Raw genomic sequence first — 13441 nt, forward strand, 5'->3', positions numbered from 1 at the left:
TAATAATATGACTTGCATGATATAACATCGATGTTTTAGGAATGTAATTTGAGTATTTTAAAGTTTGAGAGCTAATTTAGAATGAAAGGCATAGTTTGGGGATATCTAATGTAATTTACTATATATATATGTATTATATATAGAGTGAGAGATAGAGAGAATGGATAAGTATTTGATACATAGGCAATAGAGTTTTATTTTAGTTCCACAAATGAGGTTAAAGAAATTGATAAGTGTACTTAATAAATATTTTAAAAATAAAGAATATATAAATGAGACTTACAGTAGTTTTTAACTCTACTTGTGGAGTTATAAAATTTTACTACATGCTTATCAAATAATAATCCATATATTGAGTCAACCTTCTCTATAATAACCGTGTTTGTTTATCAAAATTTTGGATGTTATAGAGATGCGACTATTATACATTATTCAAACATCCATATATAGCAACATTTAAGATTTAGGTTATATTTGAATTTTTTAAATTTCAAATTAAAAACTATAATATATTAATAATATTAATTAGTATGATTTCGATTGTATCCTTAAAAAATTTACAAACATAATTTCATTTATTATAGATTACTTTATTTAATATATATCTTATATATAATTTAAACATTTTATTGAAATAATATCTTAACTAAACATAATTTTTTTAAAAGGTTAGGATCGATACATTGGTAGTGTGTATTTTTTATTTATTCCACAAGCCACCTTGAAAATTGATGCGTTTGTTTTTTAATATTATACTATATCTCAGATAGGACATTTGTCAATCCTTGAATTACATGTGAAATAGTGCACCAAATAATTTTATCAAAAAGTGAACTTTCATATTTTATGGTCGTTACTGTTATAGATGAAAAGTTGCCATACATGGTAAAAACAAAGAGTGACTATTACAATGAAATATTATTATAAAGAAGGACTGTTATAGAAAGAGTTGATTATATATAGAGAGGGGGATAAATTTTAAAAAATGAATTAATAAAACATGTATCAAAATTTAAATTCTGGTTTGTTTTTGGAAAAAAACATGTTACTTTCCGATCATTAACACTCATAAATTAGATAAAATAATATGTTTTCTGAGCTTAAGCGTAGGTCTTCAATTTGTCCACATTCCTGGTTAGTGGCAGTGGCTCAATACCAAACAGAATGCTTTTTTTTCTTTCTTTCTTTTTTTTTAAAGAGCACATTAAAGGATTTAGGTGGGCGTCCATTTGAACAATGGAAAGTTAGGTTGCGATCATATGAGTCAGAAGAACATGTAACAGTATGCTTTCTGGGTGCCTTTTTCTTTTGTGCAAGAACAGAATGAGTGAAGCAGAAATATTTATTGAGTAATTTTTCTCATATTAACTAACTAAAGTGAGTATTTGTCATATTATAGTGGGATTTATCAACATGACAGCTAGCTCAAGTATTTTATAATTTGTTTATGTTTTAAGTTACTTTCACTTTTTATTTTTCATAAAACAATATATTTTAAAATATAGATATTACCCTATAAAGATTTTTCTTAAATATATAGAAAATATAACAAATAAATTGAATGTATTTATATATACTCGAATCTAAATAATACCAAGACATATATGAATAAAGATAATAGCTCATATCATTGAATATCTGGGATTAGGAGATGGTTTCCATCTTATTGTTATATGTATCAGAAGAATAGGAGCGAGGTGAATAGAGAAAATAATCTTGTATTTCATATATCTACCTTACATATATACATGAAGAGAATCAAGAAAGCATAACAAAGATGAACAACTGCAGCTAACTAACATTAGCTAACTAACTAACAGTCTTAATAGCTAACAGACTGAACCAAATGTACGTTTACTGCTAACATTCACCCAAAAAATCACTCAATTGCCTTCTTTTGGAACTCATTAGGAGCACAAACTTTTAGTTTCTGTTTGAAGTAATTGAACAATCCAACAACTAGTGGCTTAGTCAATATATCGTGTTAAACTAAGCCTTATTTGATAATATGTTTTGATATAACAAATTAAAGCGTTTTTGAATAAAAGTTAAGTTGAACAAATTGATAAAATCTTCAATTAAGTCAAACATTTTCAATCATGTTAAAATTATTTTTAAACAAGTCAGTATTGCTCCTTGACCAAAATGTATTGATACTTTTCGACCAAGTATTGATAGTTTTGAAGATATCAATACCCATACTAAAATCAATACCAAATTGACATTTTGTTTTCATGATTTTTTTAAAAATGACAAAAAGTGTTCGATACCTTTTACCAGGTATCGATATCTCTGCTCCAACGGTCACTGAAATATGAATTAATTACAAAAAATGCGATACCCTTTTAGTAGGTATCAATACTCGATGTTGCAGTTGAATTTAATGATCTGGTATTTTCATCCCAAAGGCTCTATTCACTTTCACAACAACCACAATGGTTGGAAATCAATTAGAGGGTATAAATACAATCTTCCAAAGGTCCTACAACAATATGAGATATGTGCAAAGCTTAAAGATCAATCAAAACAACCTAAAAGCTTAACTTTTTCATACCTTCTTGTAAATACTTGTGAGCTTTCATTGTATTCATTTAGCTCAAGTGTTATTCTTTGTATTAGTGCTTAATTGGCAAACTTTCTGATCTTGTAAGGATTACTTCTCAGTTTGCTTATTTATTCTCTTTGAGAGGGGGTTGATTCTTAATGTTTGGGTAGAAACTGTAAGGGAGTGCAATCTTAAGATTTTGGGGCATAAATCTTAAGAGAGTTTTAAGGTTAAACCTTGTCCTCAAAGGTTACCAAATTAGTGAATTTGGAGAAAATCCTTAGTTGTGGAGAGCTAAGGTAGTGGAGTAGGCAATTGGGGTCAAACCACTATAAATCCTTGTGTTCTTTGTTGCATACTTTTCATTGCTTCCACCACAATTTCTCAAAGGCAAATTCAACCTCCTTGTCAGCGATTTTGTGTTGATCCTTCCGAGCTAACATATCAGCTACTTGTTCTGAAGAGGGAACATAGTTCACTTCTAGCTTATTAGCTACTACATGCTCTCGAACAAAATGACTCTGCAACTAAATGTGTTTTGATCTAGAATGAAAGAATAGGCTATGACACTAGAATTGTCCGTAACACCCCTATCCCGTCTCAGTCGCCAGATTAGGGTTACGGAGCATTACCGATCGATCAGAAAATATTTATCATCATAACATTTAATAAATTAGTTTCAATCAAAATCATATGAAACATATGCATTTGGTCCCTAAATCGAGCCTTTGAGGCCCTAAAAATAGCTTAGAAACAATTCAAGACTAATTTGAAACAAAATAGAAGGTTTAAGAAAAAGTTGCAAAAATTAGAAAACAGGGATCACACGACCGTGTGACATAGCCCAAGTCGTGTTACAATCGAATAAAGGACGCACAACCATGTCCTAACCTGTGTCTTCACCCGTGTAACTCACTAAGTAGGATCACACGACCGTGTAACTCTCTGACTTGCCATACACGGCCGTATAACTCTCTGACTTACCATACACGGCTGTGTAACTCTCTGACTTGCTATACACAGCCGTGTCGCAGGCCGTGTAACTCTCTAACTTGCCACACACAGCCGTGTGGCAGGCCGTGTGCTAGGCCATGTAACTCACTGACTTAAAACACTAAGAATTTACAAATAATACACGGCCGTGTGACAGCCCGTGTCTCAAGTCATGTGATCCAAAAATTTACCCTAAATTCATGCCATTTCAAGGCCAAACCATATCTAACCAACCATTCTATTTGAGCACACTTTCAAGGGATTTAAACATCATTCAAACACACCTAAACATACAATTTCAAACATCCTAATTCATCTAACCAATATTCCATTCAAAGGCACCACAATTGCATCAAAGCGTCATGGATCAAACCAAAGCAACATAGCTACTTTTCAAGCATATAACCTAGCCTTTTGTCTACCAAATGACATCATAAACAAGCATTTGCATATCATCATCAACATACCAAAAAAGGCTATGCATTTCAAGTTCTCAAAAGTGGCCAAAATGACCTAACTTGACAAGGCATTACAAATCCATCAAACCAAACATAAACTTCATAGGTATATACATACCAAATCAACCATTAACGCATTCATAAACTACCATTACAAAAGGATCCTATACATGTCATTTATAACATTGGCCAAAATACACAAAAACTATCGAAATGGTTGTTAGATAGTGTGATAGGTCTCTAATGAGTTTCCAGCCAATCGAGCTTCCGATAATCTATAAAATAAAGGAAAGTAACTACGTAAGCAACTAGTTCTTAGTAAGCTCATATAAACTCAAACAAAACTTACCATTTCATTAGCACATTTTATAGAATACGAATAATATCGTGACCAAGACCATAAGCTTAGCATAATCCTATACAAGCACCACTAAACTCACAAGTTAGGATGCTTATCCATGGTACAAAAGTATTTAATCATATAGTAGGTAAGTTTCACATATACATCATTTAATTCATCAACTTTTTTCGTATGATCATAAACCGTTTCATTTTTTTACTTACTATACCATTTCCTTTACTTACCTGTTGAACCATCTAGAATTGTATCAGATACTTGGGAATACTCACACATATAGTGTGTTTTTCCATATTACCGTAACATTTCCTTTTCAATAATGCTCACATGAGCTGTTGGTCGAAATGTTAGCTACACGATACTGCTCACACGAGTTGTGGAGAATTCCGCAACAAATACAAGACCTTAGCCATCGGTAGGACATTCAAGACCAGCATCCGAAACATGAAATCCCTAATTACATGTCATTCATATCCTAAGAATTCTAAATGTTCAAACGGTATTCGTTACCCGTCAATTATTCATATGTCAAAACATTTACAATTTCAAGTCCATTTATATTAACATAACATAGCAAATAATCAATTTAACTAACATTAGTACTATCATAATTCATACAAACTTACCTCAATAACTAAGGTCGTAGAAGTAGAATCCGAAACTAATTTGAAGCTTTAACCTTTCATTGATTTAAGTCTAGTTGTTTTTTATCTTGATCTAAATAGATAATTTTATTCAATTCACCTTCGATTCCAAGTGTTCAAGAAATCACACCTTATATACAATTTCCAATCACCACCGAACGACCGATTCACCACCACTATATCGATACTATGCCTATTTCGAAACCTTGCAAAATGAAAATATGAACAAGCAACTGAGACTAGAGAGACGTCACCAGATTACTAGAGCTTTGCATAAGGTAACAATGGAAAAATGAGAAGAATCAAGAACTAAAAAAGGTGGCAAAACGAAAATCCAATGCAAAAAAAATCAAAATCTAAAATTGGGTGAGAGAGAGAAATAAACTGACGTGAAAGAGAGAGTGGGGTAAAGTAGGAGAGGACTTTTGGGTAAAGTTTCTAAAATTAGAATTCCCACTACCCAAACTAACCACCTATCAGATTCTAAAGTTGTAAATTTACCCAATTTCCACTAACTAAATGACATAATGGAAAAAATTTAACAAAAATAATATTCTCGATTTGTACAAGCAGGGATTCAAACACAAGACCATGCGGTAAGCTAACACACATCTTACCACCGAACTAACAGCTCATTTTATTCCTAAAACGCAAAAACTAACTTAAAAGTCCATCCAAGCCACTGACCCAACCAACAGACTATAATACTTCTAACCCCAAATTTGGGATGTTACAAATAGACAAATGAAGGATTGGAAAGTTGATCCTAGTGGTTCTTCGTGGCACTACTTACGATTCTCATTCTTCTCTCTTCCTCTTTCCGTCACTCTAAGCACTAATGCTCTCAAGTTTTGCTAACTTCTCTACTCTCAACTCTTTGTATTACTTGTTCACTTTCTTATGTTGTGTGGTGTTTCGTGTGTACAATTCCATGGTCCTTTTGCTGAAATTCACTCCCTATTTATATTGTTTGAGTGCCCTTCACTTTTCTATTTTTAAGCGTAACGGTTCCTTAACTTTCTCTTTTGTTGAAATGGTTCTTTGTTTTCTACTTCTCGCAATCTAACCGTAGATTAAATCTTTCTCGTGCGTGTTGGAATTGGCTAACTGTGCAATAGCTCGCACATATGGCGAGCTGACATTGCAAGCTGTGGACTACGTGTTGTAATGTGTACGAGTTGTAAACAGAAGGCTGCGAGCTAGTGAAGTGCAAGCTATGCATGCGAGCTGATGAAAAGTGAGCTATACATGCAACCTGAATTCTAACTGCAAACACTACATGTGAGCTGGGAACAGAAAGGTTGCGAACTGATGGAGTGCAAGCTGCGAACAGAGAGCTTGCGCACTGGTGGAGTACGAGTTGTACACTACAAGCTTCTCGCTAGTGAGCGCTACTTGCAACTTAACTGTGTCATTGAGTAGACTTCAATAGCTACCTTCAAAGATAAAATTGCATATTTTAGCATGAAAATTGACTAAAAATGTATTATTCTAGTAAAACCCTTCAACACTAAAGACTTAATAGAATTATAGCCAAAATAGCTATTAAATAGTTATCACCCCTCTTAAGGGCACCTTTAGATTGGCATTTACCTCTAGTGCGATGCGTTTAGCTTTCTTTTCGCATCATGCTATAGTATCTAATCTCACTGCCGCCGTTGTTTTTACGCTAACCATAAGTAAACACACTGCCCATCCAAAGGGATCCTAAATCAACTCAAATATAAGCTTAACAGTACTAAAGATAACTCTATATACTAGAGTTATCAATAATCACAATCCACATCTATAGCAATTTTTGGTGAAAGTTATAGTGAAATTTAACATATTAATGTGTGATTGACCTTAGAGTTATAATTATAATAGGACATGTGAAAGTTAACATAGTAGTGGTTAGAGTGTGGGGGGTGAATGAGTAAATTCTTTTGGTTATTTTAGCTTAGGATTCATTGCATTTAGGCTTGTTTAGCTAGAGATGACTTCTTTTAACTAGATGTCGCCACACCTAATGGCGATTTGTACTAAATACAAATAAATGTAGTTTACTTGTTAAAAATTTTGTTTAGGTTTGAAGGTAGTTTTCTTGTGTATGGCCATTGTGGATTAGAATATCTCCATTGCAATTGTTATCCATTAGAAATACATATGATCTAGTTTGAGTAAACATCTTTTATGGTTTCCATTTATTTGTCACATGGACTTATAGATGTCTCCAAGTGATTATTGCAAAAATTAAGAATTTATTTAGATGAATTGGAGGTTAATGAAATATGTTCCAATGACAAAATAGAAGTTGACGCAAGCATCAAATCATTTATTTGTTCTTTGTTCAGTAGATAATTGGCGTACACTTGACATTGAGTATTTATTTTACATTTCTGTAAATATTATAATGTACTATTCATTGAAATGTGTTATTATTGTAATTTTGACAATGTAAATTTGATATCTTAATTTAATAATAATTTTATTTAATTTTAAATCTTATTTGATATTTTAGTCTTTTTAATTTAATTTAGCCATTGATAAATATTGTGAAATGTGATAGAATTTTACAGACTGAAAAAGAACATAATTTTATAGGATGCAACAAATTGTGATAGAATTTTGAGGCAGTCTAAAATTATGACAGAATTTAGTGACAGGAGCAGTGACAAGAATAAAACTTCAATGACAGAATATGGTGATGGGCAACTGCCTGATTAAAAAACTATAGTGATGGAATTTTCGTCACAGATTTAGTGATGGATTCTATAAAATTTTCGACGGGTCTTATTAGTGAGGAGGTATCCGCGATAGAAAAACCCGTCACAGGGTTTGTCACAAAATGTAAGCAATGAGGGGGTATATGCGATAGAAAAATACATGAATTAAATCAAAATCAAAATAAAGTAATTAATTAAGTTACAATAAATGCAAAATATAGTATTTATCAATTATTTTCTAAACAAACTTTAGAAAATATTAATTTCATAAAATAAATAAAAATTTAATTTCAAGATTTCAAAACAATGCGGAAGTAGAAGGATTTAATGGTAGTTTTTCTAGCCTGAAGTTCAAAAATCGAATGAAATTAAAACCCACAAGGACCAATGGGGCAATTTCAGAATGCCAAACCCTTAAAAATCAACTAAAATATGCGAGGGGATTTAACAGTAATTTTCCAATCCATTTTCCCCTTCAAGTTCCTTCTCTCTCAAAAAATTTCATTATATAATAAAATAATTTTATTTTAAAATAAGATAATTTCAATTTAATATAATTAATAAGTTTACTATTATATAATAAATTGTTAAACGTATTTTATTATCATAATTAATACGATTAATTAAAATAAGATATTTCGTAAATAATAAGTAATACAAAATATTTTTATAAACATTTTATTTTATTAATTTATATTTTTATAATTATTAAATTATAATTTAATATAAATATAATTTTAACAATTTATTTTATATATACATTGTATTTAATGTCTTTATTGGTAATTCACTTTTTCCACTATTACTGTTGCAGCGATTGAATCTAGACCCACTATCTACTATTATAGTATCTAATCTGACCATTACAATTATTAATCGTACTACTATTAATGTTTTAATCTCATCAAAAATAATCTTACCCATGATTCAAAAGAAATGTTTATTTTATTATTATAATAACTAATTTTATCGTGATCATCGATACTTTAAATTTTAATATTTCCAAAGTCCATAGGAACTAGAAAAGATGAAAAAGCACCAGGAAATATATGGTAACCTTTCCGAGTTGAACTTTTCTTTTCCAAAGTTTAAACAGTTCTGGTTCCATAATTTGAAAACTATTGTCAAAAGAAGTATAAAAGAACCGATAAGGTTGAATGTGAACAACATTGGTCTGTCTTTTCCTCAATAACCATGAAGACTTTTGACTGAATGAAACGTGGATTCATGAATTACCATATATTTATTTGCTTCATCTGAAAATCAATATCAGTTTTCTTCTCTATTTTTTCTCTCTCAATATTATCTTTCCTCTCTTATATATATATATATATATATATATATTCCCCAATATGAGCTTTGCTTTCCACTTCATGCATGACAAGATATATTGGTTTTATATTTATGTTGTTTCCTTGCATCATGGCTCAATAACAAATATTGCATCACTTTTGAAAACAAAGTAATTGTTAATTAGACCCAACATTTTTCTTAGATCTGATAGTGTGATTATTGCTTTAAAGAAAAATAATAATAATAAGAGCATGTGGATAGTGTCCATCATAAATTATTGGGGATAATGATCGACGTAGTTCATGTTCCCATGATTCAACAACCCAACACAAGAGATCCCCATAATTCCACTGTCCCATAAAAAAACACAGAGGAAAACTGTCTAAAAAAGCCGTGTCAGATTGCCATAGATAATTCAATCATATAAAAATCACAGTGTCACCCTATTGAAGCAGTATAAATAGGCATGTGATCCTCTCGGTAGCCATCGATCCCTTCTTCCTTTGTCTCTTATCAACATGGGTTTTGGGCTGAGAGTTGTTCTTTACTTTGCTTTCGCCTTTGTTTCAACTATTTCATCGCTGCATCTGGTCATAGGTGAAAGACATTGGCGATGGCGTGACGATGAGGGATCGAGTTCCCTGCCAAAACATGATGATCTCGTTACCAACTTGCCTGGCCAGCCACCTGTAGATTTCCGCCATTACGCTGGCTTTGTCACTGTGAATGAACTCAATGGAAGAGCACTTTTTTATTGGTTCTATGAGGCAATGTCTCGCGCTGACCAAAAACCATTAGTGCTTTGGCTTAATGGAGGTAAAGACTAATAATGGCTTAAATTATCTTGAAGCTCATGAAATTTGCATCTTGGTACTATCAAATGGTTACATATTGGTTTGTAAAACCGTTTCAAATTTAAATCTTTCCACAAATATATTGTTTGGACTCTTCATTTTCCTTGAAGTATTTGTATTTGACACATGTATAAGAAAACATGACCTCTAAAGACCTACAAATACAAAAGAAACTTGAAAATTATTAACCATATCAATATTAGATACATATCTATATCCAATATCCATACTCAAATCCGAATAACAAGAGAAAACTATCATAAACTTTTCATAATTGCCACATGTCGGAGATGATGGATATAATAAGCCTCATTTCCAGATTGTTTATTTATTTTTATTGATTATATGTTCTACAATAGGCTGACAAAGTAGTTTTTGTTTCAGGTCCTGGGTGCTCTTCTGTGGGATATGGAGCCACGCAAGAGATTGGTCCTTTCATAGTGGACACTGATGGGCGTGGAATTAAATTTAATAACTTCTCATGGAATCAAGGTATAAAGTTGAGGATATTTATAGTTTTGTAGCAACTTGTATATTTTTAAAGACGCAATTATGTTTTTTTATTTATTCATTTCTTACATGTGAGAACCAATTACAAGTATATATTTAAAATTTTAGTATTTTCATGTCTTTGGAATATCTTAAAATATTATTTTCTATTAAAATGAGAATGAAAGTAACAAAGCATCTTCATATTCATTGTCGTCACCATTAACATCATCATTAAAATATCTGTTATTGCATCAAAGAAAAGTCATATAAAATCAATTCACCTACTTTTTGGGTTGCTATCAACTCTGTATATGCTGCTCTCTCCATATTCCAATATACCATTATTAAGATAATTTTTTAATGTCTTTGCTGATGCAGAAGCCAATATGTTATTCCTTGAATCTCCAATTGGAGTTGGATTTTCTTACTCAAACACTTCTACCGATTATGATAATCTAGGAGATGAGTTTACTGGTGAGTTTAACACCAATTTACACTTGTAAATTTCATAACAATGATAGGAGCTTTATAATTATTATAAGATTATCAGAAGATTATTCTTGTAGCTAATTTCTGCTTTTTTCTACCAATACCAGCAAATGATGCATACACTTTCCTGCATAAGTGGTTCATGAAGTTTCCATCATACAGAACAAGAACTTTTTATATCGCTGGTGAAAGCTATGCAGGTATTCCCTCTTTAATAATTACATTTGCCTTCATCTCAAGAGATTGACTCTTGATTGACTTCTTTTTTTATTTTTTACGAAGGAAAATATGTGCCAGAGTTGGCTGAACTTATTTATGACAACAACAAGGACCCTTCACTTCATATTAATCTCAATGGTATTTTGGTACGTTCATATTTTTAATCTGGTCTAATATTTTTCCCCCACTTGGCTATTTTGTTTTGAGAGGGCTGAAATTTGGACAGTTGGGAAATCCTGAAACATATGACGCTGAGGATTGGAGAGGTATGGTGGATTATGCATGGAGCCATGCAGTGGTATCTGATGAAACTCACAAAACCATCACTGAAACCTGTGATTTTAAGAGCAATGATACATGGAGCAATGAAGATTGTAGTGAAGCTGTTGATGAAGTGCTCAAACAGTACAAGGAGATTGATATCTTCAGCCTATACACCCCCCTGTGTATTGCTGATACTGCAAGTTCGGATGACAAATCATTACTCCAAGTCATGATGAAGCGAAAATCCAATATGGTGATCACATGAATGTTTCATTTCTATAACTTACATTCCCCTTTATTCAATATTTATGGTGGTTTCATGGATTATTTTTTCCCTTACCAGATGCCAAGGATTTTGGGTGGTTTTGATCCATGCCTTGATGGCTACGCAAATGCTTTCTACAATAAATTGGATGTTCAAAAAGCTCTCCACGTTAGTGATGGTCACCATCTTAGGAACTGGAGTATTTGCAAGTAACGTATAATGTGATGATGATTCTTTAGAACGGGTTTGTGGTTTTGTTAATGTCTAACTGAATATTGACATTGCCTTTGTATAATGCAGTCTAAATATATTTGATGGTTGGGCAGATTCAAAGCCATCAGTACTGCCCATATACCAAAAGCTTATTGCAGGAGGAGTTAGAATTTGGGTTTACAGGTAATGAAACTCCCCATGCTTGTAATAGTTTTGTAGAGCCGACTGTTGATTGTGTGTCTGATGTTAATGGTTTAGTGGAGACACGGATGGAAGAGTTCCTGTTCTGTCCACACGATACAGCATAAGTGCTTTGGGATTGCCCGTCACCAAGGCATGGAGACCATGGTACCATGAGAAACAGGTCAGCGGTTGGTTTCAAGAATACGAAGGACTTACGTTCGCAACATTTAGGGGAGCTGGGCATGCAGTGCCATGCTTCAAACCCAGCAGTTCACTGGCTTTCTTCTCTGCTTTTCTCCAAGGGGAATCCCCGACTTCCTCCCGGTGAAGTCTGTTGGAGGATTTTTAGCTGAAATCAGTAATCAAAATTAGAGAAGAATAACAATAAAAGCAAGGCCTAGGTGTCAACTAAAAGGAACTTGTCAATTTATGAATGGCTATTACTATTGGACTGCAATAAAAAAAAGGGCAAATGAAAAAGAATTCCTATTTCTGATGTTTGTGGTACCAGATGTAAGGCATTCCTTTATTTTTGCTTTAATAATTAATAGAGGCTGTCCCTTCTTCTCTTAGTATTATATCATAAAAATTAACAATTGCTGTCAAATTCCTATTTTCTAACATTTTCTTAACCAGGCTTTTATTTAATCACGTGATTACCAAATCCAAAATGTTAATAAAAAAAAAAACAAATTAAAGAAAGTCGTAGCAATGGGCTTCGGCCCTTGAAATCTGGTAAACCCATGAGCCACATTAATTTTGCTACCAATTGAGTGGGCTCTCAACGAATCAAAATTAAAAGTTAGAAGCCTAAAAAGCACTTAATTAGAATATTTGCTACAAAATTTATGATTAACAAAGTAAAAATGGTTATAAAATAAAAAAACAGAAAGTAAAGAACAAAGAGAATGGGAGAGTAACGAGAGAGCGTATTTTATTGATCAATGAGAATGTTTTCGAATGTTTCACAATGTTTCTCCAAAGTCTATATCTATAGCCATAAGAAGTATAAATGAAGTAGAAATTTAATTCCAATGACTATTAGAATTTAAAGTACACCAAAACTTATCTTGATTTTGATGGACATCCCCTTAAGAGTACAACGCGTATTTTATCAAAACCATCCACATTGTGGTTGAATTGGCCCATATCCATTTAAATATGTACCTTTTTTTTGTGTTGAGTCTTGACGATTTTATCAAGAAGTAAGAAAATTAAACTCCAGTAGTAGACTTTGAATCCAATCAAAATATATTAATAGCAAACTTTGAGAGTGTATCTTATTTTCTAGGTGTACAATAGGTACATAACCAATGACTTTTCATACATAAGTTTTCTCTCTTGCAAGTTCTCATTAGTAATATTTTTCTACATAATTTTATTGAGAACTTATTCGAATCTTGTAGAGTTATACTCACAGCTTTTTTTATAAAAAATTGCAACTTCAGTGCATCCAACCATAACGA

The 13441-nt window shown here is 32.2% G+C and overlaps 1 protein-coding gene across 2 annotated transcripts; it reads left to right on the top strand.

The window, feature by feature from the left end:
- The first annotated feature begins 9372 nt into the window (after window positions 1-9372).
- On the top strand, window positions 9373-12547 carry LOC105771561 (serine carboxypeptidase-like 31). Of its 2 annotated transcripts, XM_012592997.2 has the most exons (9): window positions 9377-9812; window positions 10235-10342; window positions 10721-10816; window positions 10939-11031; window positions 11114-11196; window positions 11277-11567; window positions 11658-11788; window positions 11880-11975; window positions 12051-12547. In XM_012592997.2, exons 1-9 carry the CDS (start codon window positions 9515-9517, stop codon window positions 12301-12303), a joined length of 1449 nt encoding a protein of 482 aa, XP_012448451.1. In that variant the 5' UTR covers window positions 9377-9514; the 3' UTR covers window positions 12304-12547. The 2 variants fall into 2 exon arrangements, with proteins under 2 accessions (XP_052488836.1, XP_012448451.1); XM_052632876.1 differs by lacking the exon at window positions 11114-11196 and having other exon boundaries at window positions 9373-9812; window positions 11260-11567.
- Window positions 12548-13441: the final 894 nt, after the last annotated feature.

Source organism: Gossypium raimondii, chromosome 6 (genome assembly GCF_025698545.1).
Source record: "Gossypium raimondii isolate GPD5lz chromosome 6, ASM2569854v1, whole genome shotgun sequence".
Taxonomy (NCBI): Eukaryota; Viridiplantae; Streptophyta; class Magnoliopsida; order Malvales; family Malvaceae; genus Gossypium; species Gossypium raimondii.